The 27,744-nt window shown below is 43.8% G+C and overlaps 1 protein-coding gene across 1 annotated transcript in view; it reads right to left on the bottom strand.

The window, feature by feature from the left end:
• Positions 1–27,302, bottom strand: part of LOC140629690 (synaptonemal complex protein 3-like) — a 96,167-nt gene extending 68,865 nt beyond the window's left edge. The window contains exon 1 of the mRNA XM_072819249.1: positions 27,105–27,302. Within this exon, the coding sequence (XP_072675350.1) occupies positions 27,105–27,147 (43 nt within the window). The 5' untranslated portion in view covers positions 27,148–27,302. The remainder of the gene's footprint in view (positions 1–27,104) is intronic.
• Positions 27,303–27,744: the final 442 nt, after the last annotated feature.

The raw sequence follows: 27,744 nt of genomic DNA, 5'->3' as shown, positions 1-27,744 counted from the left end.
CTCTGCCTTACCTTTCTTCACCACTTGCCAGGTATCATATACTTACTGTGTCAATTGTTTGCTCCCACTCATTTTTAAAATTTAAATTCAAGTAGCCAACATATAGTACATCATTAGTTTCAGATGTAGTGTTCAATAATTCATCAGTTGCATATAACATCTAGTGCTCATCACATCACATGTCCTCCTTAATGCCCATTCAAATAGCACCTCTATGAGGGCAGAAGTTTTTGACCCATAGCAGGTGTTAAATAAATAGTTGTTGAATAAATGAGTGGATGCATGAGTAAACAAAATGCTAAGAGTAAACTACAGAAGTAGCAGAGATACTTAAGTCTTAAATGAGCTATGACTGCAAACACACACACACACACACACACACACACACACACAGTCATTAATTTCCCAACAAAACAAGCCTCCAAGGGCTTTTTAAGCCATGCATGAAACAAGTCATTTAAAGCCCCTCTAGTAAAAGGTCCCTGTAGTTCACATAGTTGCTCACCAGATATCCTATTTGCTCCTTTACCTTTCCCAGTCCCTCCCTCCCCTGCTTGACCCCATGCAGTTAGGAAGAGCTATATGATCAGTGCTGGCCTGGGGGACATAAATGCTTTGTTCTTTTTTTTTTAATTTATTTATTTATGATAGTCACAGAGAGAGAGAGAGAGGCAGAGACACAGGCAGAGGGAGAAGCAGGCTCCATGCACCGGGAGCCCGACGTGGGATTCGATCCCAGGTCTCCAGGATCGCGCCCTGGGCCAAAGGCAGGCGCCAAACCGCTGCGCCAGCCAGGGATCCCCAAATGCTTTGTTCTTTGAGTATGAGGAGGTCATGAGTTCCAGAGGATGAAGCTACAAAGTACATGGAGCCCCTCCATTAACCAGAGCCTCTGTTGACCTGTGATGAACATCAAGCATGGGCTTTAGAAGGTAAGGTTTTGTGATGAAAAACCACTGGGATTGGAGGCTGTCAGTTTTGTTGCATAACCTGTCCTATCCCGAACAATCTGCATAGTCTGTTGTTAGGCATATGGTCTAATGGAGCTGCTGATTTCTATGTACATTATATGAATATCTATGGGTGGCATCATTTGTGTGGTTAATAGAAATTATGTTTTGGTTCAAAATGGCTCCTTTTTTCACTTGGGAGGCATGCAATGGTGCTTAAGAGTCCAGTCTCTGGCACCAGACTGCCTGGGATTCTGTTCTTGCTTTTCCATTTATAGTTTCACTCTCTGGCCTCCTTATTCTACTTGAATAATGGTAATGATAATGAAATCTAGGTTGATAAGAATTAAGAGTTAAAACACGTACCTTATATATTTGGACAAGAATGTGATGCAAATCTCCTTCTGAACCTGATACTTATTGTTACTTGCAGATCATTCTCCTCCTCTCTTCCATAGAAACACCAAACTTTGACCATCCTCTCATCAGACTCTACTAGCTTCTACCCTTCCCTGCTGCAGGAGATTGACTAACTCCAGGTCAGTATCCTTGCAGACTATAGCTCCTGGATGAATGTTTGATCTCCTCTTCAAGCCATGAAGGGGGATGGCTCTTTCCTTCTATCTTCTGTTTATCTTTCCTCTTACTTTCCTACCCCTGAAGTGTGATGGTTCCCAGAGTTTCCTTCTCTATCCTGTGTTCACTTCACACTACGGTCTCCCTGAATAATCTCATCTTGGGTTCGATTATGACATTTAACAATATCTTCCAAATCTCTCCCTCTAGCTTCTACCTCTCTCCCAAGCTTCAATACAATTTCTAAGACTACTGAAAATTCCATGAACATCTTGCTTTCAGCGTGTCCAAAATCAAACATTATTTCCCTTACTATTCTTTTTTTAAGATTGTATTTATTTATTCATGAGAGATACAGAGAGAGAGGCAGAGACATAGGCTGAAGGAGAAGCAGGCTCCCTGTGGGGAACCCGATGCCAGACTCAATCCTAGGACCCCAGGATCACAACCTGAGCTGAAGGCAGATACCCAACCACTGAGCCACTTGGGTGTCTCTTCCCTTACTATTCTTGAAATACCTTCGGAAAAAGTAAACCCTTCAACTCCATCTCTTCTTTGCATGCTTTGCAACTGTGCATCTTCATTACTGGGACTGCTTTAATTTAACTTTAATCCAACAAATATGTAATAAGCATCCACTAAAGTGTCAAACTCCATCCAATTCAGTCCCAAATCTATACTGGCTGCCTCTTGTATACCTGGCCCAGGAGAACAAAAATGAGAAATAAATAGCCCTGCTCCATCTAGGGTGCATGCGTGTGTGTGTTTGTGTGTGAGAGAGAGAGGGAGAGAGACAGAGAGAAAGAGAGAGAGAAAGCATATATACACAAGTTACTATAGTACAGTGCTGAGTTAAATGCTCTGACAAAATTGAGGGGGTGAATCTACTGGGGGAGAGAGATCAGTGGATCAGAAAAAGCTTCACAGATGAAATAACATCTGGATTGGGTCTAGAAGGATAGATAAGTAGGTGTGTGTGTGTGTGTGTGTATGTGTGTGTGTGTGTGTGTGATTATAAATATGTGTGAGGGGCAGCCCTGGTGGCTCAGCGGTTTAGCGCCGCCTTCAGCCCAGGGCATGATCCTGGAGTCCCAGGATCGAGTCCCGCATTGGGCTCCCTGCATGGAGCCTGCTTCTCCCTCTGCCTGGGTCTCTGCCTCTCTCTGTGTGTCTCTCATGAATAAATAAATAAAATCTTTAAAAAATAAATATGTGTGAGAATGTGCATGTGAAAAAATGAGTAGGAGTTATGTGAAAGTAGTATTTATGAATATGTGTGAGAGAATATGTGTGTATGAGTACGCATGTATATGTGCTTGAGTGCATGTATGTGAAGGCACAAGTGTGTGTGTGAATGTATGCAGTATGTATATGTGCAAGCATATACATGCAAATAAGAATGTGTGTGAGAGAGAGAATGTGTATGAGTCGTATGAATGTGTGTGAGTGCATATATATGAGGGCATCTGTGCATGAGACTGAGTATGTGTGTGAGGGATGGGCATATATGCATGTAAGTATGAGTGTGTGAGAATGTGTGAGTGTATATAAGAGAATGTATATGAGCGGTGTGAGTGTATGTGTGAGTGTACACAGGTGAGGACATATGTGTGTGAGAGTAGGTGAGTCTATTTGAGTGTGTGTGCAGCCATCATGTATGTGAGTATGTGTTTAAAAATATATGTGAACCCGATGTTTCTAGCAGCAATGTCCACAATAGCCCAACTGTGGAAAGAGCCTCGGTGTCCATCGAAAGATGAATGGATAAAGAAGATGTGGTTTATGTATGCAATGGAATACTACTCAGCCATTAGAAACGACAAATGCCCACCATTTCCTTCGACGTGGATGGAACTAGAGGGTATTACGCTGAGTGAAATAAGTCAATCGGAGAAGGACAAACATTATATGGTCTCATTCATTTGGGGAATATAAAAAATAGTGAAAGGGAATAAAGGGGAAAGGAGAAAAATGAGTGGGAAATATCACAAAGGGAGACAGAACATGAAAGACCCCTAACTCTGGGAAACGAACTAGGGGTGGTGGAAGGGGAGGTGGGCGGGGGATGGGGGTGACTGGGTGGCGGGCACTGAAGTGGGCACTTGATGGGGTGAGCACTGGGTGTTATCCTGTATGTTGACAAATTGAACACCAATAAAAAATAAATTTATTAAAAAAGAAAAAAAATGTATGTGAAAATGTGTGACAGAATGTGTGTGTGAATGTATGTAGAATATAAGTGAGAGTGTGTGTGTGTGTGTGTGTGTGTGTGTGCGTGTGTGTGTGTGTGCATTGGAGGGCTTGGAGCAGGGCAGAAGAGGAATTTCAAACAGATAGGAGCCTGAGTGAGAACAGAGCCAGAAATAGGGGTAATTACTAATGGTCATCTTTGATTTGTTTTCTCTTTACTTGGCAACACCAACATAGCACCAGTCTCACCTCAGACCTTTCCTCTATAGCCTCACTACCACGGGTCAGGTCCTGCTCATTTTTCACTGTTAGAAAAATAGTGAAAAAACTAGCCAGCTAGTTAACTGGCTTCTGTGATTCTACTCTCTTCTCTAGACATCGAGCCACTAAAACTTTTGATTCTCAATCTCTGGGGAACTTTCTCTAAAGTACAATAAAGATGTAACAGCACTGTTAAATTGCTGAATAAAAGTTTCTGAATTCTTACTTTCTGTTTCTATATTCATCTCAGCATAGACTGGTACCAAAGAGCATATGGCCTGATACAAGTCTGTGGAACTCTTTTTGAGTAGGGCTCTTCTAGACAACAAGACAGAACTTAGCAAAGCCTGGTTGCTTTGAGGTATAATAAAGAAGAAAAATAAAAGAGACTGGGTAACTAGCAAAATAGCCTGAGTACTGCATTTAGCTAGAAAAGTAGCATGAGTATAGCATTTTGACTGCTTACCAGCCAACATGGAATGGAGAGTGTCAAACTAATAGAAAGGACAGAACAAACTGGAGGGTATGGGTATTTGATGATGTAGAGTACTCTTTTTGTTTGAAGATTTGTTCTGTCTGTTGTTCTGTTGAGACTTGTATTATTTATTTAAAGTTAAATATAAACACGTTTAAGGGAAGCTAGTGAAGAATATATTGGAACCCTGTAATGTCTTTGCAGTGGTTCTGTGAATTTAAAATTTATTTTAAAATAAAAAGTTTTTTAAAGAACATTCAGAAGCTATTTTAGCTAATAAAAATAAATAAATTCATTCAATTACTAGAATAGTGTGTTTCTGAGATTAATAATTTTTCATTCTCAATGTTGACTAAACCTCAAATTATTTTCTTTTGACTTAGCCCTCACACCTTGTGAAAAGGGGGTTACCAATCTCACAGTACTACTGGCTAAATGAAAGTCACACATTCAGTCATTTGGTGGTCAACCCACATCACAGTTTGCCTGGTTTACTCTGGTTGTCCTGGAGTCCCATCCAGTTTAGCCTTCTAGCATTCTCTAAACTACCCTGGTTTGGACAATAAATTATATAGCTACTCTTGGTAGAACTATCACAGAGAAGGTGGCCAATAAATGTCTGGAAAAAAATATAAGATTTCCCCATGACACTTATCAGTGGGTATATATACCTAGTTAGGCTGGGGGAAAAAAGCCCCTTACCAAAGTATTGTCATCCACAGTTCCCACACTACCTTGGGTGACAGATCTGGGAAGAAAGCCACTATCTCCCAATCACTTTTCTTGTGCATCCTGAGAAATTCCCAACTCATTGCAAGTACATCAGAGTCTGCCACCCACTATCTTTCTCAGTTGCAATAATCTTTCAACACCTGCCTCTGTCACTCCCTACTCCCATTCCTGTGTTTCTCCCTACTTCTATGTCTGTTGTTACTTCTGGCAAATTCATTGTCCATGTGGGTTTCCATTCCTCACCTGGCCTTTCAGTATTCTGACCACCACTACCTTTCCCTAAAGCCCATCTTAGCCACTCACTTCCAAGGTCACACCCTTGCCATCACCTTGTTGCTACCAATAACTGCAGTGCTTCCAAATCCTTGGTTTCAAGCATTCCATTCTCTGATCATCACCTCCTGTTTTTTAGCTTCCCACTGGTGTCAACAGTCCACCAATCCATCAATCTAACCCCCTTTCCCTATCCATTACCCAGTACACATGCATGTGTACACACACACACAGACACACATATACATGCCACATTCACCTGCTCCACCACCACACACACTCCATGCCCACACTTCCCTGTTTATCCAGTTAGATGTTATGCTCCAAGCCCATAAATGCTCCTTTGCCAGCACTCTTAGTTTCTTTGCACCCTTTCCCTCCAGTGTCTTTGCTTATCTAAAGCCCCATGGCTTCCTGAACCCTGGGACAAGCCTACGTCCTAGCTGTACCTAAACAGTTGAATTTTGTTGGGGCATATATCTCTACAGTTCTGAATAGCTTTAATTTTAATGGCCCATTTCCTGGTTATACTCCTAGTCCCTCTCTCTAAATTACTCTTTAACAGTATCTCCTCTCATCAAAATTCCAAACTCCCGCCTAATGACTTTGCCCCATACTTCACTGAGAAGACAGGTGCAATCTGCCAAGATTCATGTCATCTTCCCACCATCATACCTACCCATTGCCTGTGTCTGTGTCTCTATTTTTAGCCTTGACCTGGTGATAATAAATGAACTGTCTCTACCTCTAAGGCCAACTTCCATTCTTTCCCACCTCCTAGAAGCATTCTCATGCCCTTCTCCCCTTCTTTTCTCTGCATCATTACTTCTTTTTTTTTTTAAATCAAATCTATCCCATCAGCACACACACATGCTCTTTATCTCACATCCTTAGAAGACTCTCTTTTGTCTTCACATTTCCCTCTAATGACAGCCCTGGTTTTCTGTGCTCCTTCTCAGCAAAACTCTTCAATAAAGTCATCTGCACAACTTTTCTCTTCCTCCTTCACCCACTCCATGAGGACTATTTTTACTCTTGGGAGTGGTGGAGGGGATGTAGGTGCACTAGGGAAAGAGGAAGCACATGGGCCACACGAGGATAGCCTCAGGCTGACAGAGTTCCAGGCCTTCAGTGTGAGCAGGATACGGTGTCATTTCCTCATTATACAGATGGGGAAACTGAGGTCTAGGGAAGAAGTGGACTTGCTCTATGTCCCACAGTGATGGGACTGTATAGCTAAAGCTGAAACATATTCATTTTCCTAGTTCTCATATATACCAGGCTGCCTTCAATTATTATAGTGACTTTCGTGTTTTTCATGGTTTTTGTCCTATAGTAACAGTACAAAATATTATATGTAAAAGAATTTAAACAGTCTAGATTTATGTGGAATAAAATATAAAGAACACACCATGGACTTCTTACAGTTCCATATACTATATCCCTTTCCCCAGGGGTACCCACTGTCAATGATAATAATGACAAAAAGGGTCATATTCCACTGAATTGCTGCTGGAGAGTTTGTTGCACTTTCTCAGACTCCTTCGTCCTGGAGGTGAACTTGACTTGGGCCTGTTGCACTTTCTCAGACTCCTTTGTCCTGGAGGAGAACTTGACTTGGGCCAGCTCCTCTCAGGCTGAGAGCTCACTCTGCCAAACCCACCACTTGGCTCCCTTTTATTGCTCATAGAACAGTCTTTGGGTTATTTTTTCCCTGAAGGACCTCACTATGTCCCAGCAAGACTCCTCAATTTAGAAATGGCCCTTCCTCCAGGTCCTATGATCTTGATAGCTCTCTTCCCCCCCCCATCCCCACCTCTCTGTTCCTAAATGATAACCATATCCCTGTGATAGTCCAAACTAGTGCCTGAGACTAATTTCTCACTTCTCCTCTCCCTCATTCACCCACACTTACTCTATCATCAAGTCTATCTATTCATCTTTCAGCTGTCTTCCAATTATACCAACATCTTTTTATGATTTTATTTATTTATTCATGAGAGACACAGAAAGAAGGCAGAGACATAGGCAGAGGGAGAAAGAAGTAGGCTCCCTGCAGGGAGCCCGATGTGGGACTTGATCCCGGAACCCCGGGATCATGCCCTGAGCTGAAGGCAGACGCTCAACCACTGAGCCACCCAGGTGTCCCCTAATTCTACCAACTTTTATCTCCACAGCCACATCCTAAGTGAAAGATGCCACTATCTTTCTTTTTTAGATTTTATTTATTTATTCATGAGACACACACACACACACACACACACACACACACACACAGGCAGAGACACAGGCAGAGGGAGAAGCAGGCTCCATGCAGGGTGCCCGACGTGGGACTCGATCCAGGGTCTCCAGGATCACGTCCTGGACCAAAGGCGGCACTAAACTCTGAGCCAGCCGGGCTGCCCAGATGCCACTATCTTTAGCCCAAACTACTGGCTACATTCACCTCCTATTTCGTCCTCCTGCAACCTCTCTTTCCCCCTCCATCTTTCTTTCCCAAGGTAACTAGAGAGAGCCTTTAAAAATAAATCCAAACCTGTCACATCCTTCTCTGAAAATATGCCAGGCAGGGGCTTCCTACCACCTTTGGATATAAATCTTGACTTCTTTCCATGGCATTCTGCCTCACTGCCCCAAGTGCCCATCTGACCTCCCCTCATGGTGATGTCCCTACTTACTGCTCCATCCATTCAGATCTCCCAGTTCTGGGGACATACCAGGCTTTTGTGTGTGTGCTATTTCTTCCTCTGGGAGCATTCTTCCTCTTCAGATGCCCAACACCTCTCCATCCCTCAGGTCTTCATCCAACACCACTGTTTCAGCATATGTGGTATGAACATTTGTTTGATCACAAGTCTCCGTTCCCTTCCTGTCCTTGCTATAGTTCACTGTAGGTGGAATATACTTCCATGCCCCATTGCCTTTGGGCTTTGATCCATGACTTACATTAGCCAATAAAATGTGAATAGAGACATGAGGTACACCATGTGCAGCCAGAGGCTTTAATGTGATTGCATGGTTTGGCTTGCCCTCCTCCACCCTTGCCCTAGACCATCGGGAGACCCTGCCTTACTCAGGTGGCCAGTGCTCCCTCCATCTGGGTCCCAGAATGAGAAGACACATGAAGCAGACCTGAAGCTATGTCCACACAATGATGCACACCACAACTGATCTAAAAAGGCCAGTGCATGAGAAATAAATGTTATAAACCACTGAGGTCTGGCAACTGAAGTATTGCAGCAAATGCTGATGAATACCTTGGGGTAGAGGCACTTACTCAAAACTAGAGATTGAAGTGAAAGTCTAGATAGATGGACAGTGAGACGCCCAGCTCCAATTCTCACCCAGCTCCCAGACCACTAGCAATAAGGTGAATATCTCTCAGGCAGAATATGAAAAAGAATTTCTCCATTGAGAAGAAAGGAGGAAAAAAACTAGGTCAAGAGAAAAGACCTGTAGACAGTAGCCTTAAGATAATCCACTATAAGAAAGCCAGTTAACCTCCTTGTGACTCCACAATCATGGCCTCCAGTGAGTAGAGCTCCCTGACCCTTATACACAGAGGCTCCAATCAGTTCCAATCCATTTTTAAGGGCCTCACTCTTTTGTTTTAACAAAAAATGTACAAAATGTTCATTTTGAAGCGGAGGGAAAAGTGAATGTTCATCAAAAGAGGCTCTTTTTCCTTTGCAGAGGGCTATAGTACACAGCTTGGGGCCTAACCATTCGTGCCTTACTGGAGTGTTTCTGCATTGCTCCATGGCCAATGCCTCTCTCCATGCATGCCACTGACATATTTACCCTGGACAACTCACTATGCTCCCAGCCACTGTCTTCTTGTCTGGGTTTCTTCTGCACCCATTTCCAAAAAGGCAGTCAGGGGGTTATTCTAAAACACCTATCTAATCATGTCACTGCTTGGCTCAGAACCCTCCAGTGGCTACCAGACTCCTATCCATGGCCTATGAAGCCCCGTGCCTAGCCTTCCAAGTACAGCTCCCACTCATATCCCTTTCACTGATTCTATTCCAGGTAAGGGGCATAGGCCTTTTTATATCTTGAAAAGCCTGTCTCAGAGATTGCACCCTTGTTGTTCCCTTCACTTGCCTGGGCTTTTTCCCCAGTCCTCCCCAAATTGGGGCTCCTTTTCATCCTTCTCTCATCTTGTTAAAGTGGCTTTTTATTTTTCTTAAGATTTTATTTATTCATGAGAGTCACACACAGAGAGAGGCAGAGACACAGGCAGAGAGAGAAGCGGGTTCCATGCAGGGAGCCCAATGCGGGACTCGATCCTGGGTCTCCAGGATCATGTCCTGGACCAAAGGCGGCGCTAAACCGCTGAGCCACCCAGGCTGCCCTTAAAGTGGCTTTTTAAAACTCGTCTATAGTAATTCTTCCTCAATGCTTAAGTTTCATCTTTTTGTCTTCACACTGACCATGATTTGCAATGACATAAATTTTTTTCCTTGAGTTACTGTCCATTCCCCCATTGACTGTAAGGACCACTGGAGCAGGATTCACTATGACACTCACTGCAGAATTCCCTGTATCTGGTGCAAGGCTTGGTCCAGAAAGGGCCTTCCAGAAATGGCTCTGAATGAAAGGGGATGGTGGCATCAGTATTAGGGTACAAAGTACTTGATGTACATACTGTGTGTCTATGTGTGTGGTTGGGGTGAGCAGGGGCAGGCTTATGGACAAATAAAATCTGAGTGTTTCTCTGCCCCACTGTCAACTCTTCTGCCTTCCCTCTGTAGCATTTCTATCCCCTTGCCCCACCTCTGAGTCTCTGGGCTGAGGACTACAGCAAAGGCAGAGAAACTGGATAAAAAGGAGAGGACTGTGTCCTGTGTATTGAGCAAGGTTCCTGGAGAAAGCGGGAGACCAAAGGGGCTACAGAGAAAGAAGAATACCATCTCACACCAGTGAGAATGGTGAAAATTAACAAGACAGGAAACCACAAATGTTGGAGAGGATGTGGAGAAAAGGGAATCCTCTTGCACTGTTGGTGGCAATGTGAACTGGTGCAGCCACTCTGGAAAACTGTGTGGAGGTTCCTCAAAGAGTTAAAAATAGACCTGCCCTACAACCCAGCAATTGCTCTGCTGGGGATTTACCCCAAAGATACAGATGCAGTGAAATGCAGGAACACCTGCACCCCGATGTTTCTAGCAGCAGTGTCCACAATAGCCCAACTGTGGAAGGAGCCTCGGTGTCCATAGAAAGATGAATGGATAAAGAAGCTGTGGTCCATGTATACAATAGAATATTCCTCAACCATTAGAAACGACAAATAACCACCATTTGCTTTGATGTGGAGGGACCTGGAGGGTAGTATGCGGAGTGAAATAAGTCAATCGCAGAAGGACAAACATTATATGGTCTCATTCATTTGGGTAATATAAAAATTAGTGAAAGGGAATAAAGGGAAAGGAGAGAAAATGAGTGAAAACATCAGTGAGGGTGACAAAACATGAGAGACACCTAACTCAGGAAATGAACAAGGGGTAGTGGAAGGGGAGGTGGGCAGGGGGTTGGGGTGACTGGGTGATGGGCACTGAGGGGGACACTTGGTGGGATGAACACTGGGTGTTATGCTATATGTTGGCAAATTGAACTCCAATAAAAAATTTTTTTAGGAGAAAGAAGAGAAGAAGGAGAAAACTGGATCCACAGGGGGAAGGAAAAGGGACCGTTCCACAAGTGGCAGGGGCTCCCTGAAGGAGGTCCCCACCTCTACTTCCCGATGGCCCCAACACCCCTAAGCCCCCAAAACAGAAGAGGGACATTTGAGCCCTCTTCAGGGGTGATGGCCACAGGAAAGGGGAGCCTTGGCTTCGGTCAAGGCTGGACTGGATAGACTCAGTGAGACAGCACCCTCTGAACTAGGGTGTCACGAATGCCACTCCCACCTGTCCGTACTTAAACAACAGGGAAAAGGAAGACCCCCTTCCCCTCACATCTATGTCAGCAGCTGGTGTGCACCAAGTTGGGCCTGGGGGCAGCCACTAAGAGCCCAAGGTCTCTCAGGAAATCCTGGAGAGACGGGGACACGGCCAGCTCAAGCTGTGCCACTGGGGCCCCCGGAGAGGGAGGAGCTGTCCCAGATCCCCCAGGGATGGGGGTGAGGGGACAGGACAGGGATGTGTCCTGAGGGTTGTGCCCGACAAGCTTGAGGGCCTCCGACAACAGGTGATGTGCTTGGCTCTGGGTAAAGGAAGCGCTGCCCTGGGAACACCAAGTACAATGCACGGCATGGGAGCTCCCCGTTTCAAACTGTGTGGTTGCTGTGGGCCGACGGGGGGGAGGGGGTGAGAGGCCGAGCAAGGGACAGGGTCCTTGGCACAGATGCTGGCTGTGGCCTGGCCCTGCTCACCCCGAGGCCCTGTGCCCTATCTGGAACCTTCCCTGGGCCTCTCCTAGGAGCCAGTTTCTGCCCGGGGAAGGACCCCGAAGGCCCAGGGACAAGCTGGGTGAAGGTGTCCCCTTGGCCAAGCTGATGCCTATTCGCCCCATGGGAGGCTCCCCGTCTCCCTATGCAGCCTCACCTGGCCCCCTGCCCGCGTGTCCAGGTCCCCTCCAATTGTGAAGCTATGCCAGGCCCTTGCAGACTTGCTCCTTAGTCTCTACCAGGGAGCCTGGCTCCCACAATGGGGTGGGAGTGGAGACGGGGGGCATGAGTCCTGTCCGACATACACTTCACACCCGAACCACCAATCTGGCTTCCCTCTGGATGCCCCAACTTGCCCTAGGCACCCACAGAGCTCTGGTACTGGTCCTCACACCTTGTGGTCTGAGGGCAGCCACAGCACAAGACAGAGGGCCTGGGAAGGACGTAGGGGTTCCCCAAGGTCAGGTACAATGGGGTTAGAGCTCACATCTGCAGGCCCCATGTCTGGCGTCAGGTGTGATTTCCGGAACAGGAACTTAGTAAGGTACACTGAAAGGCCCATTCCAGTTCTGCCTTAGCCCCTCTTGCTCTCTTCCTTTCCATTTCCGGCAGGATCTGGCCACCTTTGCTTGGCACCAAGGTTGGACCAGGGTGCCACGTGTGCAACAAGTTTGAGCTGGCTGAGAGTGAGCAAGTGGTGTGCACAGAGAAATGGTGGACAAGGAGATATCCAGCAGGGCCCTGAGTACAGGGAAAGGACGACAGTCCAAAAAATGCCAGAAAGACACCCAACACCAGCCCCAGCAGAAGGCTGGCAACAGGGCCATGCCTAGGAGCAGGTGGGATCTGAAGACCAGGGCCCACCCCAGTGGAGCTCCTCTGCCAGTGCATCTAGAAATGTGCACTTGACTGGAGGCCGCAGAAGAGAAACCGAGAACTCACTGCTGTCATGTCTTCTGCACAAGCACTTGCCATGAACATGTGGCACATGTACATCCAGTCTTTTTCTCTTAGAGGCTTTTAAAAGACATCGATGTTCTTGGGTTTTTGTCCTGATTGCAGAAACAACAACACGTTTACTACTCAGGGAGCACCTGCCACTGCTACCCACATATGGTAGGTCCTTCATTCAGGTATTTCCCAGGACTGTCACCATTACCAATCTGCTGTGTGGCCCTCAGCTCTGCTTCTATGACTGTCATTGCTACCCACATGCCTCGAGGGTCTTTCCACCATTTCCATGGCCTGGGCTATGCAGCCTGTTAGCCTGGCCCTATAGTCCCAGTGCATCCACTGCGGAGCTGTGGGACTTTGAGCAAGTCTCCAAATCTTTCTGCGCCCAGTGTTCTCATTTGGATAAAAGGGGTCATAACAGTGCCCACCTCCACCCAAGACTTCTCTAAGGACTCCAGCACAGTCCTAGTTGTTCAGCCAAGTGTCTGGCATGTAATATGAATTCATGTTACTTTCAGCTATTTTTTCACGGTTAAGGTTATGCTATCTATGTGTACAATTTCATATTTTGGTTTTTTCTTTAGCATAATATTAGCCATATACTCCTGTTCTTCAAGTCTTTATTTTTACATGATTGATTGGTATATTCTATCATATACTATCATATCTAACACAATTTTATGCTTTTGTAATGTTTCAACTAAGCATCTTTTTGCATGACTGTTTATTTGCATTTTAGGTGATCTCTTAGAAATACCACTGGAGGGTTAGAGAATAAAAACATCTTTCAGAGTGTTGATATCTTCTCTAGTAGGCCTTCTGGCAAAAAATATCTATCTGTTTTCCTAATGCCAGCAAATGAAAGTGCCCATTGTTTTCCCACAAACTATCATTTTTGATTGCTCTTTCACAAATGGCAAAACTTATCCCCTATTTGTATTTCTTTGATGACTAATTATAGTAGGATTTTACTTAATGGCTACATGTATTTCTTCCCTGGTAAATTGCCCGTACCTATCAATTACCCATTTAGCTGCTAGAAATTAGTATTTTCATTTTCTAATTTTAAGACTGATTCATATAGTAACCTTTTGTCAATTATATTTGTTGCAGATGTTTTGCTCCACCTTTCATTTACAATTTACTTGTTATGATGCTTGATGTAAAGATTTTTTAAAAATCTTTTATATTGTTGAATTTATTAAGATTTTCCTTCTAATTTCTTTCACTGTTTTTTTTTTTAATTTTTATTTATTCATGATAGTCACACACACACACACACACAGAGAGAGAGAGAGACAGAGACAGAGACAGAGACATAGGCAGAGGGAGAAGCAGGCTCCATGCACCGGGAGCCCGACATGGGACTCGATCCCGGGTCTCCAGGATCGCGCCCTGGGCCAAAGGCAGGCGCCAAACCGCTGCGCCACCCAGGGATCCCTCTTTCACTGTTTTTAAGCTCAGAATATTCTTTCCTATCCAGAGACGATGTAAATATTCACTGGTGTTTTGTCCTAATATTTTTCTTAATATTTAGCCTTCAATCCTTTTGATATATACATTAGAGTATGGCATGTCTTAAGGCTCTGCACTAATTTTTCCTCCAAATACCTAAATGTCCTAATACCATCTTTTAATCATCCTTCCATAGCAATGATTGCAGTTTCCCTTGTGTATATTGTACATATGTGTATACCACATGTAGTCTCTCTTTGATCCACTTATTTGTTAATTTTGATGACACAGTGACTTGGTTACTCTATAATCTAGAGGTCTGTCTTGTAGCACTAGTAGAAATATCAAATTATGACATCAAATGAAGCATAGCCAAAAGCATATGAAAAACAATTTGTAAGTATCAAGTTTGTTGTGAAGATAATCTAAGTTGACACTGTGTTAGTGCCTAAGTTTTAATTTGTTTTAATGAACTGAGTTCAGTTTTGTACCACACATTGGCAAGGAAACTCAATCTCAGCAAGGAGGCAGGAAATCCCTCTTCCTAACTTACAACCCTGAGGGCCACCACTCTCAGAATTTACTGTTTCCCCCATCGATGACAACATTCAATTACTACAAGGCAATCACTAAAAAGGTCTATGTGTCTTCTAAAGTAAACCAAGTGAATAGCAGCTGTGTGCAAGGCACAGTTGGTAAAGGGAAAGGAACCAAGGAACATTTAGAAGAGTCCCAGAAGTAGGCAAAGTTATAGAAAATGTGGCACAATGTGACAAAGCAAGTGTTTTTAAGAAAATCAGCACTATCCAACATGGCAGAGAGGCACAAGAGAACAATGGTGAGAGCCAGCCAGTATAGATCTCATCTCCTTAAGGGGTAGAGGTCACACACTGAGTACACAAGAGGAATTTCACAAATTACACAGACATACTTCATATTAGAAAAGGTAATAGGAGGGATCCCTGGGTGGCGCAGTGGTTTGGCGCCTGCCTTTGGCCCACGGCGCGATCCTGGAGACCCGGGATCGAATCCCACGTCGGGCTCCGGGTGCATGGAGCCTGCTTCTCCCTCTGCCTGTGTCTCTACCTCTCTCTCTCTCTCTGTGACTATCATAAATAAATAAAAATTAAAAAAAAAAAAAGAAAAGGTAATAGGAGTGAGCATGAAGTTCTGATTTTATTTATTTGTTTTTTTAAAGATTCTTTTTTTTAAATTTTTATTTATTTATGATAGTCACAGAGAGAGAGAGAGAGGCAGAGACACAGGCAGAGGGAGAAGCAGGCTCCATGCACCGGGAGCCCGATGTGGGATTCGATCCCGGGTCTCCAGGATCGCGCCCTGGGCCAAAGGCAGGCGCCAAACCGCTGTGCCACCCAGGGATCCCCGAAGTTCTGATTTTAATGGAAGGCAGACATTAGAAACGACAAATACCCACCATTTGCCTCGACATGGATGGAACTGGAGGGTATTATGCTGAGTGAAATAAGTCAATTGGAGAAGGACAAACATTATATGGTCTCATTCATTTGGGGAGTATAAAAAATAGTGAAAGGGAATAAAAGGGAAAGGAGAGAAAATGAGTGAAAATATCAGTGAGGGTGACAAAACATGAGAGACACCTAACTCTGGGAAATGAACAAGGGATAATGGAAGGGGAGGTGGGTGGGGGGTTGGGGTGACTGGGTGACGGGCACTGAGGGGGGCCCTTGGCGGGATGAGCACTGGGTGTTATGGTTTATGTTGGCAAATTGAACTCCAATAAACAATAATAAAGAAAAAATAATGGAAGACAGAGCAGGCATGACTTCAGGAGCAAAGGATGAAGTTTCTGAAGTTACTTGCCCCCATAATTATTACATTATATATGTAATAATTGTACCCTGGAGCCCATCCTAATACCTCCTTGTACTCTTGCCTCCATAATTATTATTACACTCTGGAGCCCATCCTAATACCAAGAGTACAAGGAGGTATTAGGATGGGCTCCAGAGTGCAAGTAGAAGGGCACACTTCAAAGAGGAAACTAGGAGTGAACAAGTCTAGATGTTCAGGTTAAGGGTCTATGGTTCCCCATATCCCCTGTCATTAAAGGGGAACCTGGGGGAACAGGGGAATAAAGCAAGAAGTGCCCAATAAACACCTGAAAAAAGTTCCAAAATAAAACTATTTTGCCCTCTTCAAGCTGGCAGGGATTTTTAAAAACTCTAATACATGCTGGCAGGGTGTGGTGACATACACATTCTCACATACCACTACAAGAATATAAACTGGAAAGCGTTTTGATAAGCAATTCAAAGCACAAATCAAGTATCTTGAAAATTCCTGTTCTAGTTATTCTAGAGGAGAAAAAAAAACAGAGCTGTAGAGATACATCTAAATGCAAGGATGCTCAAAACAGTGTGAGTAATCACTGTAAAAAGGGAAAAATTAAAGTTTCCCATGACAGAGGAATGAATAAATAAATTATATCTAGATGATGAAATACTCAGCCTTTGAAGATCATGATTTTAAAGAATTTTTAATGACTTGTAAAAGTGGGTATGATATAAAATCAAACAAATATTTAAAGGCCAAATAAATAAATAATCAATAATAAATAAACAAAAATCAGTATACTAGCGGCACTTGGGTGGGTCAGGCAGTTAAGCATCTGCCTTCAACTTAGGTCATGATCCCAGGGACCTGGAATGGAGCACCCACCCACCCCCATCAGCGGGGAGTCTGCTTCTTCCTCTCCCCACTCCCTTGTTGGTGTTCTCTCTCTCTCTCTCTTTCAAATAAATAAATACAATCTTTTTTAAAAATCAGTATACAAGTACATGACCATAATCTGTTTATAATTATGATGCATAACTTTAAGTACATACATACTTACATGTGTACATTTAAAAAATGGTAGGAAATACACCAAAACATCAATAGTGCTTTTCTCTAACAAGTGATTTTGTTTGCTTCTTTATATTTTTCTGCCTGTTAAATCTTTTTATGCAACCAGCACATCACACTTTTATGATTAAAGCAAGATTAAGAAACTCTGCCAATAGAAGACATCATTTACAAACTAGAAGGGGAGAAATCCCAGTTTCTTCCAGCCCTGAAGCTTAGAACTGCATGAAAGAATCGAGCTCCTATGCAAAATTGCCCACTGGCTTGAACACAGAACCAGAAGTGAGTTTTGTTCTGGCATGAGTGGGGTTGAACTTGGCCTTGAACAATGGGGAGGGGAAAGAGATGTAGAAAGCAGGATCATATATCAGCCCTGGAGGGTTCATTCACACACAAGAAGAGGCATATGTCCTATCAAGTGAGCACAGGTCACTGCCACATCTGAATTCAACTGGGATGGTGGGGGAGGAGGAGATACCTCTGGCTGCTTACAGAAGTTGGCTAGCTAGAACATGGAGCACTTGTGTCTAACACCTTTGTGAACTGGAAAGGGAAGGCACATTGGCTTAGATGCACCCATAAATGTCTCAAGCCAACTGTACAGGTCTTAACTCCTGGCTCAACCACATATTTTCTGTGTGAATTTGGACCAATTAGGCTTTCAGGGCCGCCATTTCCTCATCAGTGAAATGAATATGAGGGCAACTACTACCTAAGGCTTTCTGGACCATGAACTACGTTATAGAAAAGTATATAGAACTGCATGCCTGGCACACTGGAAATGCTCTACAAGTGTTTGTTATTATTTGTTGCCATTACCCACATACTGATTTGAGATGGCCTGAAATACAAATAGTGAATACTAAGGGGCTCAGTTCTAACATGGAGGAAGTCATTGATCTGTCAGGGAGGCCCAGAAGAAGTAAAAACAAGAAAGTAGAGACTTGGGTGAAAATTAGGAAGTTAAAGAGAACCCCCACATCCCAGCATCATCAATCTTCATCACAGGCCTGGGGAACTGTTTAGAAAATGTTGTCAATTAATTTTTTAAGATCAATTCAAGTAGATTTTGCATTTGGTTAGCAATGATCCAGGATTGTTTTGAGTTTAAAGGAAAGAACATATTTTAGATGACTTGAACTCCACCACTTGCTCCATTAATACCACTGCAAGGAATTTATCCACAGGACCTAGACTGACAAGTCTGAAAATATGTGGTATAAGTTTGTTTAATTTTGGTGTTGCACAGAATAATGTAAACTTGGAAACAACTTTGTTATCAATTGTGGATTGGGGTAGATAGATTATGACATGCTGGTAAAGTGGAATGCTATGCAGCCATTAAATGGGATGAATCTCCATCTACATCTATATATGCACTGGCACAGAAAGCTGTGCACAGCACATTATTGAAGGCACAATACCGTTCTGTAGTTGTACAGAAAGAAAGGGATCAGAAGAATATATAAAGATTGATAGTGATTGTCTCTGGGAGGTAGGGTTTGAAGACATTTATGTTTTCTTCTTTATGTCTCTATTTTTTTAGTTTCTAGAATGAGCATGTATTATCTTTGTCATAGGCAAATCTGATTGTGTAAAAAAAATTTTTTTGTGAAATGAATGAATGTCTTTTAAAAATCCACAACAAATAGTTCCTTTTGTCACCCTCCTCCCACCCCTTTCTTTGGGGCCAAGTTGCCATTATTAAGCATGCTGTTCTTCTGACTGGAATGTAACTATCCAGTGAGGGAGAACGCAATTGGGAATATCTCCCAGATAATTATGAATGCTAAATGTGAGTAGGTGAGCAGACAAAAAAAAAAAACAAAAAACACCATACAACATTTAGAATTCTTAAAATGTTCATTTTTCTTCTCAGAACTAAAATTGCAAACTCTATTTCAATTCAGGGGCTCCAAATGCTTAGTTTTCACTTTCTATGAATGGATTGGGTATGAGTACCTCCCATGGGGTATAAAAATAAACATAAAACTTCTCACACTACCAGAAATTGAAAAGGGCCATTGTACTCTTTTGCTGACCATAAGCGTATCAACTTATCTGGCTTTCACTCAATCACCTGCACAGAAGCCTCATGGCACTACTCTTTTCAGCATCCATAGTTCCTCTGCTGGCTGTAACTTGGAAATTATGTAGTTTGGAAATTGGAATCTCTGATTTTTGAAAAATAAAGAGGATGGCTATTTGTTGTGGGGACACAATGGCATCCCAGAGATCCATTCCAATCACTTGGCCTTCAGGAGGAAAAGGTACTCTAGGATACCCCACAGAGTGGTACAAGAATATCTTCACAGGGCCCAATCTGACTTCTAAGAAGGACAGGAGGAAAAAAAAAAAAAAAAAAGAAGGACTGGAGGAAAGAAAGGAGGATGTGTGTGGGAGCAGGAGTGGGAAACTCCGCTACAATGAACAACTGGCTTTGCCTTCCCAGAAAGAATGGAAATCTGGTCATCTCCAGAGGAGTCTGACATCGAGGATCAGAGGACAGAGAGACCAAAACCTGAAGCAGCATAAGGAAGTTTATCAATAACTCCATTTGCCACTGGGCTTGCAGAAGGAAAGAGAAACAGAAACTATCAGTTTCTGGCTCCCAAGAAAACACAAATCTGAGCCCTGGCTCTCCAGTCCTAGCTCATAGGATCCACAGAAGGAATGCTGTACTTACACAGGGAGACCAGGGTCCTATACTTCACCAGTGTCCCTTCCTTACCTACATCCCTATCAGAAGGGTCCAGCTCACTCCTACCCTCCTGGCAGAAGTCTGAGGGCACATCTGTGAATATCACAGACTCCAAAAAGATCCAAACCATTCCTACTTACCCTGAACTTCCTTTAGGAAGGCTGAAGTTGGTAGTGCCAGAGGAAGAGAAGAAGATGGACAGGAAGGTCTCTCTGCTCCAAGTCTGATGCCTACCGAGGACCTAGTATGTGTCTAGCCAAGTACTTTACTCCGTGGAAACTACAAAAAAGAGTAAACACATATCTCTCAAGGAGACAGTCATTTAATCAGGAAGAAAAGAGCTTAAGCAGATTCTAGTAAGTCCCTACATGCTGGGCATGGTGGAGATGGGAAATTCAGCAGCAAGGAACTGGCTCAATTTGCCCCTCGCGGTATATGATGAGGACTCCCAATTCCAATCCCTTCCAGCCCCAGATCTCTGCCTCCTCAATAGATATCTGTCAGGTGAATAATTAAAACAATCTGAGAACAAAAGCCCTGAGTGCAAAGTCAAATGATGAGTTTTATTGTAGAGAACACATGGCCTGCTGGAGCAACAGAGAAGGAAGTGAAGTGGGGGTGGGGATGATGGATGACTGAGAGTGACTTTAGGAAGGAGGTGGTCTTTAAGGGAGGGTGACACTTGGATGGGACACTTCACACCTTTGGCCCATGGCATCAGAAGTCCTTACAACAGCAGTTCTGCCACTGCTTTGCAGGGAGGGGTCCCCACTGCCAAGCCTTCTGCTGGATTACTGCAACTGTCCTGTAACTGGATTTCTTGCCACTTCAACTCATGTTCTACCATTCCATTGTCTACACTGGAGTGGCCATTCAAAGTGCAAACCTAGGTATGGCACGCTTCTTTTTAAAAATCCTCTGTAAGCATTCTTTCTCAGATGAAGAAACTACATTCCTTCCGATGACATTCTAGGCCTTTGGCAACCTGGGCCTGATGTACCTGTCTGGTCTCATCTCCTCCTACTCCAGCCCACATAGACTCCATACTCCAGGGAAACAGTCCTCCTCACCGTTCTTGGAATGCATATGTTAATTCTCTTCTAGGTTTCCAATGCTTTTGTACTTGCTTTCAAATACATTCAAGCTCAAAGGTAATTACTATCTGATCTTAAAAACACCCTCGGGGATCCCTGGGTGGCTCAGCGGTTTAGCGCCTGCCTTTGGCCCAGGGCGCGATCCTGGAGTCCCGGGATCAAGTCCCGCGTCGGGCTCCCGGCATGGAGCCTGCTTCTCCCTCTGCCTGTGTCTCTGCCTCTCTCTCTCTCTCTCTCTCTCTCTCTCCTCTCTCTGTCTATCATGAATAAATAAATAAGTAAATCTTAAAAAAAAAAAAACACCCTCAACTGTCTCCTTGGGGATTTAAAACATCTAGAACCTCATAATTACATGCATAAGTGAAAAAGATGACCTGATGACAAAAACAGACACACAAATGGACAAAGATTAGAAAGAAGTGCACAAATGTGAGATAAGGCTTGTTGAGTAATAGAGTTATAAACAGTTTCTTCTACAAGAAGAAATATGTTAGTGTCACTACAACATATTTTTTACTGATTAAAAAAACAGCAAGCAATAGTGTACCAAATGACAGGAGGCATTAAGGTAAAGAATCTGCTTTGGGGGTAATTAATTATTTAACCAAAAGAGCACAGTGGGCTAGACACCATTATGGAAGAGACAATTTTTCAGTTAACAGTAGGAGGGAATGTCCTGAACCGTGTCATAACAGCTAGAAAGAGCAAGAGGCTTGTGCTCAAGACACAACCAAGACTGCTGCCTGTAAGGGGTGGCGGGCGGTGTCAGGGACCACAATGACTCTAGGAGTACAGGCAAAAGGACGGAAGTCAGACAACTCCTAGATGAGAGATAATGTGATCATACTTGGTGCCTGGAATGGCCACTGATATCTAGAAATGGTACATGGCTGTTACCTGAGAACACACTGGTTTTGCTGCAGTTACCAGGGTTGTATTCTTGGGGGTAGGGGAGTAGTGAATTCCCAAGAAGCTTTATGTTCCTTTGGGAATAGCAGAAATATCTGAGAATGAGAGGAAACAGGAAGGAAAATAATATTTGTTGAGTATCTACACATGCTAAGCACCATGGTCAGAAGTTACATATGGTAGGCCATGAAACCTTCACAACAACCCGGTGAGGTATAGACCTCTTATACCCTTTCACAACAGAAGTACATTCAGAGTGGTTCTAGAACTTGCCTAGCCCCTAGCATGTAAGTGACAGAGCTAACAAGTGCCTGTGTATATTTCTGAGCAACCGGAAAGGGATCATAGACAAATGAAAGTAGAGATCATGTTGAGATCATGGGTGCTTTCCTGATGACTTCTATTTTTCTTAATGTTGTTATAATAATGTTAAAGCAATTTCTTCTGACTGGAAGTTATTTTTAAGATTTTATTTATTTGTTCATGAGAGACACAGAGAGAGGCAGAGACACAGGCAGAGAGAGAAGCAGGCTCCATGAAGGGACCTCGATTCGGGACTCGATCCCAGGATTCCAGGATCATGCCCTAGGCCGAAGGCAGACAGACGCTCAGCTGCTGAGGCACCCAGGCGTCCCTTGACTGGAAGTTAAAAAGGAATTAGTTTGATGGGTTCCTAGATACCCTACCCCATATCTATTTAATGTGATCTGAAGACCAGTTTAACAAATTTAAGAATTAGGATTAAAGTCTCAAAAGGCAACTGTTATAATTTTTCAAGTAATTTTTAAAAAGATAAAATAATAGGGACATCTGGGTGGCTCAGCAGTCGAGTGACTGCCTTCGACTCAGGGCATGATCCCAGATCCAGGGATTGAGTCCCATGTCAGACTCCCTGTGAGGAGCCTGCTTCTCCCTCTGTCTGTGTCTCTGCTTCTCTCTGTGTGTCTCTCATAAATACATAAATAAGCAAATAAATAAATCTTTAAAAACAGGTAAAATGATAAAAGCAAGCTTTATAAAAGACAATACAAACTAGGGATGGTAGAAAGGGAGGTGGGTGGTGGGTGGGGGTGACTGGGTGACGGGCACTGAAGGGGGTACTTGATGGGATGAGCACTGGGTGTTATTCTATATGTTGGCAAATTGAACACCAATAAAAAATAAATTTATAAAAAGAAAAAAATAAAAATAAACGTATAAAAATAAATAATAAAAAAGACAATACAGAAAGATCCTGAAATGCCAAAAAAAAAAAAAAACAATCATTAAACTCTATAATCAATTTTTTATAAATAAGAGAATGAAAATATACGACAGTTCCCTAAGAAGCAACCAGAGGCCAGGGATCTTGGCTCAGATAACTGAAGCACTGCAGTGACTGACGCCCTGTGCCAACAGGGCAGGAGAGAATCTGCATGTTGGTGTTCCCAGAGTGAAGAGATTTTTCAAAGTGAAGTGTGTAGAGGAGCTGGCTTTGCCAGAGGCTGCATCTTTGAGTCCCACGTCACATTCTAAATGCAAAACCCACAATTTTATATGATGGGGGCAATAAAGACTAAAAAGGTTTATGCTCCAACTAGTCCATAAAATGCAATTAATGCCTGTTTATTCTCATATCTGTGACAAAACGGATTCCTTTAAGCTGCTTCTCAAATTCTATGTCTCAGGTGTATAAGTCATGTTTAACAAATGGGCCTAAATTACAGAAAGCAATAGTCTTGTTTAGATCTTAAAGTGTCTGAAAGCCTTGTGGCAATTCCTATGCCCAACACAAGAAATGGAGATAAACAAAACTTGAAATCTGTTTATTTTTTGCTCCAAAAGACACTTCTCTGGTCTTGAAAAGAGCTGCGCTGATACTAGATTTGTAGATGTGTATTTATATGCAATGTGAAATGTTTAAAAATTTGCTACTTTGAGGGGCACCTGGGTAACACAAACACAGTTGGTTGATTGTCCAACTCTTGGTTTCAGCTCAGGTCAGGTGATCTCAGGGTCCTAGGATGGAGTCACGCATCTGGCTCCATGTTCAGCAGAAAGTCTGCTTGAGATTCTCTCTCTTCCTCTGCCCTGCTCCCCTTACATAAATAAATAAAATCTTTAAAAAATTTGACACTTTGAAAATTGACCTAAAGGTCAACCTAAAATCACAGTAACTAAAGGTCTTCTTTATTGTGGGTAATACAGTAAAAGACTAAACTCTCTTCTGCCTGTTTTCTTCAATCCAGTGAAACAACTATCTGGCACCAAAAAACTAAGCATTTCCTCTAGGTCTCTGCACAGGCCTGACCAGGCTGTGCCTTTTTTTTTTTTTTTTTTTTTTTTTTGGCTGTGCCTTTTTAGTGGATCACAGGAAATCCTGCAGGAATCCATCAGTGACTACTTAACTGTCCTGGAAAAAGTGGAGGCTTTTCAAAGAGTTAAAAATAGATCTGCCCTAGGACCCAGCAATTGCACTGCTGGGGATTTATCCCAAAGATACAAATGCAATGAAACACCGGGACCCCATGTTTATAGCAGCAATGTCCACAATAGCCCAACTGTGGAAGGAGCCTCGGTGTCCATCGAAAGGTGAATGGATAAGGAAGATGTGGTTTATGTATACAATGGAATATTCCTCAGCCATTAAAACGACAAATACCCACCATTTGCTTCGACATGGATGGATCTGGAGGGTATTATGCTGAGTGAAATAAGTCAATCGGAGAAGGACAAACATTATATGGTCTCATTCATTTGGGGAATATAAAAAATAGTGAAAGGGAATAAAGGGGAAAGGAGAAAAATTGAGTGGGAAATATCAGGGAGGGAGACAGAACATGAGAGACTCCTAACTCTGGGAAATGAACTAGGGGTGGGGAAGGGGAGGTGGGCGGGGGTTGGGGGTGACTGGGTGACCGGCACTGAGGGGGGCACTTGATGGGATGAGCACTGGGTGTTATTCTATATGTTGGCAAATTGAACACCAATAAAAAATAAATTTATAAAAAAAAAAGTGGAGGCTTTTTTTTTTCTTTTACACATTGGTAAGGTAATGTAAATTAGATATTTGAAACCCTTCTTGGGGAAGAAATGTGTGGGAAATATCAGAAAGGGAGACAGAACGTAAAGACTGCTAACTCTGGGAAACGAACTAGGGGTGGTGGAAGGGGAGGAGGGCGGGGGGTGGGAGTGAATGGGTGACGGGCACTGGGGGTTATTCTGTATGTTAGTAAATTGAACACCAATAAAAAATAAATTAAAAAAAAATGAAACCCTTCTTTTTTTCAGTATATTTGTTTTTTTAATAATAAATTTATTTTTTATTGGTGTTCAATTTGGCAACATACAGCTTAATGCCACTGAGCTGTACACTTAAAAATGGCTAGAATGGTAATTTTTGAGATATATAATTTTTAAAAAAGAGTATAAACACCATCTGGGTCTATTCTTATGTATAAACATCAATTTATACTCTGACATACCTTCTATTCTAGCCTGTCTTCTCACTAGTTCTTGAAAAAAAAACTGTTCAGAGGGTACCTGGGTGGCTCAGTGGTTGAGCATCTGCCTTTGGCTCGGGTTGTGATCCCAGGGTCCTGGGATCGAGTCCCACATCAGCTTCTCCCACAGGGAACCTGCTTCTCCTTCTGCCTATGTCTCTGCCTCTCTCTGTGTGTCTGTCATGAATAAATAAATACAATCTTTAAAGAAAAAAAAAAAAAAGAAGAAAGAAAAAACTGTTCATTTCTTCTCCTGAGCATTTGTCATAGTATTATCTAGCTTAGAAACTATCATTTCTACATCTCCAAAGGCAGCTTAAATTTCTCCTTCTTTTGTTTCCCATACTACTTCTTATTTAAACTTGCGATATGAGTGGTTAATCATGCAGTTTCTTAATATTTCATCATTGCATATTCAGATCTTGTCCTGTTTTCTCTCCCCCAACAGGCCCTAATTTCCTTCACACCCAGGACTGGGTCTCACATGTGGCATAACAGAGAACTCTGAGGCACAGAGTAGATGTCAAAGGTGTAGTGAATGATCAAATGGTGGGTGGAGAGGAGAGAACTGCAGAAGGGTGTCCTATGGACTCCATCTTCTTTCAAGATGGGCAATCTGTGAGGAGTTTGAAGCTCAACCTCTTGGCGGCCACTGGCTTAGCAGAGACACTGCAGGGCAGAAAGGATGATACACTCTCTACCTAAGAATTGAGGAAGCCTTTCAGAGAGGAAAAAGAAATGCAAGCTCACATCTAAATATCCTGTCAGGAACCTAATCTTTCCCTATTTTTCTGGGTTATGCTTCTGGGTAAGAACAGGGTCCTAGGAAGGTACTGCTGGAGGAGGAGGAAGAAACTGTGAGAAACTCTGGCCCTGTCCTGAAGAAATCTAAGGTAAAAATTGATTGGGTACTACTACTCCCCTGTGAAACAGTGTTATCACCTACCCCCTACCTGCCTTACAGGCACTGAAGTTCAAAACTAGGTAAGAGACATGGCAGTGCTTTGCTCAGTGGCGCCAGAATGAAATAAAAGGAATGACCTAACGCCTAAGTGGCAGAAACCTTGGCAAGGCAGGGTTTACACCAGGCAGCAGGTGACATCTGAGCTACTCCTGTATACCCTGCCCCATTGAAGGGGCAGCCCAGAGAACACTCTGGGCTGCGCTGTCCAGTGGGGGCAGCCATGCAGTCAAATGCGTCTGTGTGCTGAGTATGACTTGAGATGTGCTGTACGGGTCAAATACACATTGGATTTTGAAGAGTTGGTGAAGGAAAAAAGAATGTAAGATATCTCGTCGCTAACTTCTTATATTGATCACATGCTGAAATAATACTTTTGGATATGGTGGGTTAAGTAAAACACGTTATTAAAGTTAATTTCACCAGTTTCTTTTAACTTCTAATACAGCACACAGGCAGCTCACATTGTGTTTCTATTGGACAGCGCTGCCCCCTAGGGGATGGTGGTGGCCTGACATCTCCAAGGCTACGGATGCCTTCTCTGCACCAAACATCCAGTCCTGCAGTCCTCCCACACCTCCCCACCCCAAGCATCGGTTTTCTCTTCCCTCATTCTGGGGAAGAGCTGGCCCCCCTCCTTCATCCGTAGACTGAGGGGCTCGCCTCTCTGCCCGCACTATCTGAGTTGGTTCCTTCACATCACTTTTCCTTCCCATCTGGAGTGTGGACTCCCACACTGAGCGCTTTAGGTTCCCAGCACTGTGGTAGAGGGGCGCCCCCGGGGGCAGTGCAGGCAGCCCGTGCACCAGCTTACCTCCGGCGCTCAGCATCGCCGATCTCCTCCAGCAAGCTCTCATCTAACTGTCACGCGCGGCCACGCACGGCCGTCACCACGGCAACTCAGTCTCACAGGCCACCTGAGTCACTCGACAACTGTGAGGCCGCAGGCTCAGAAAGGTCGCCAAGCCGGCAACAGGCACACAGGGCGCTTGCGCTCTACAGCCACCGCCGCCCCTCCCCCCCCCAGCTCCTCCAGGGCCCGCCATCGCGTCTTCGGAGTCCAAGCCTATCTGTTGCACGCTCCTCAGAGAGGGCTATTAGCTACCCCTGGCCCCTGAGGGCGCAAGGAGGTACTCCAGCCTTCCCTAAGGATCCTGGGAGTTGTAGTCCGCAGCCCAGACACAGGCGGGGTCTACCGGGCACCGTCCTTCCACAAGTGGCTAGAGAGGAGGTCGCTACCTTGGCAGCTGCGTCAGCCCCAAGGAACTCAAGGACCAGGACCTCCGTCCTGAGCTAGCACCCACCAGCTCCCTAGGCCCAGCTGCCTGCTAGCACACCTGCAGCCATGGGCGTCCAGACAGAGAAGGCGCCAGTGTAATTACAGGACAAGCACTTGGTGTACCAGCAGACTACAGGGGACAGAGTGAGGTCGTGAAGATTAACTTCCGCCACAG

The sequence above is a fragment of the Canis lupus genome (assembly GCF_048164855.1).
Source record: "Canis lupus baileyi chromosome X unlocalized genomic scaffold, mCanLup2.hap1 SUPER_X_unloc_3, whole genome shotgun sequence".
Lineage (NCBI taxonomy): Eukaryota > Metazoa > Chordata > Mammalia > Carnivora > Canidae > Canis > Canis lupus.
The sequence above is the reverse complement of the archived record's forward strand: the minus strand, read 5'-3'. Positions and strand labels throughout refer to the sequence as shown.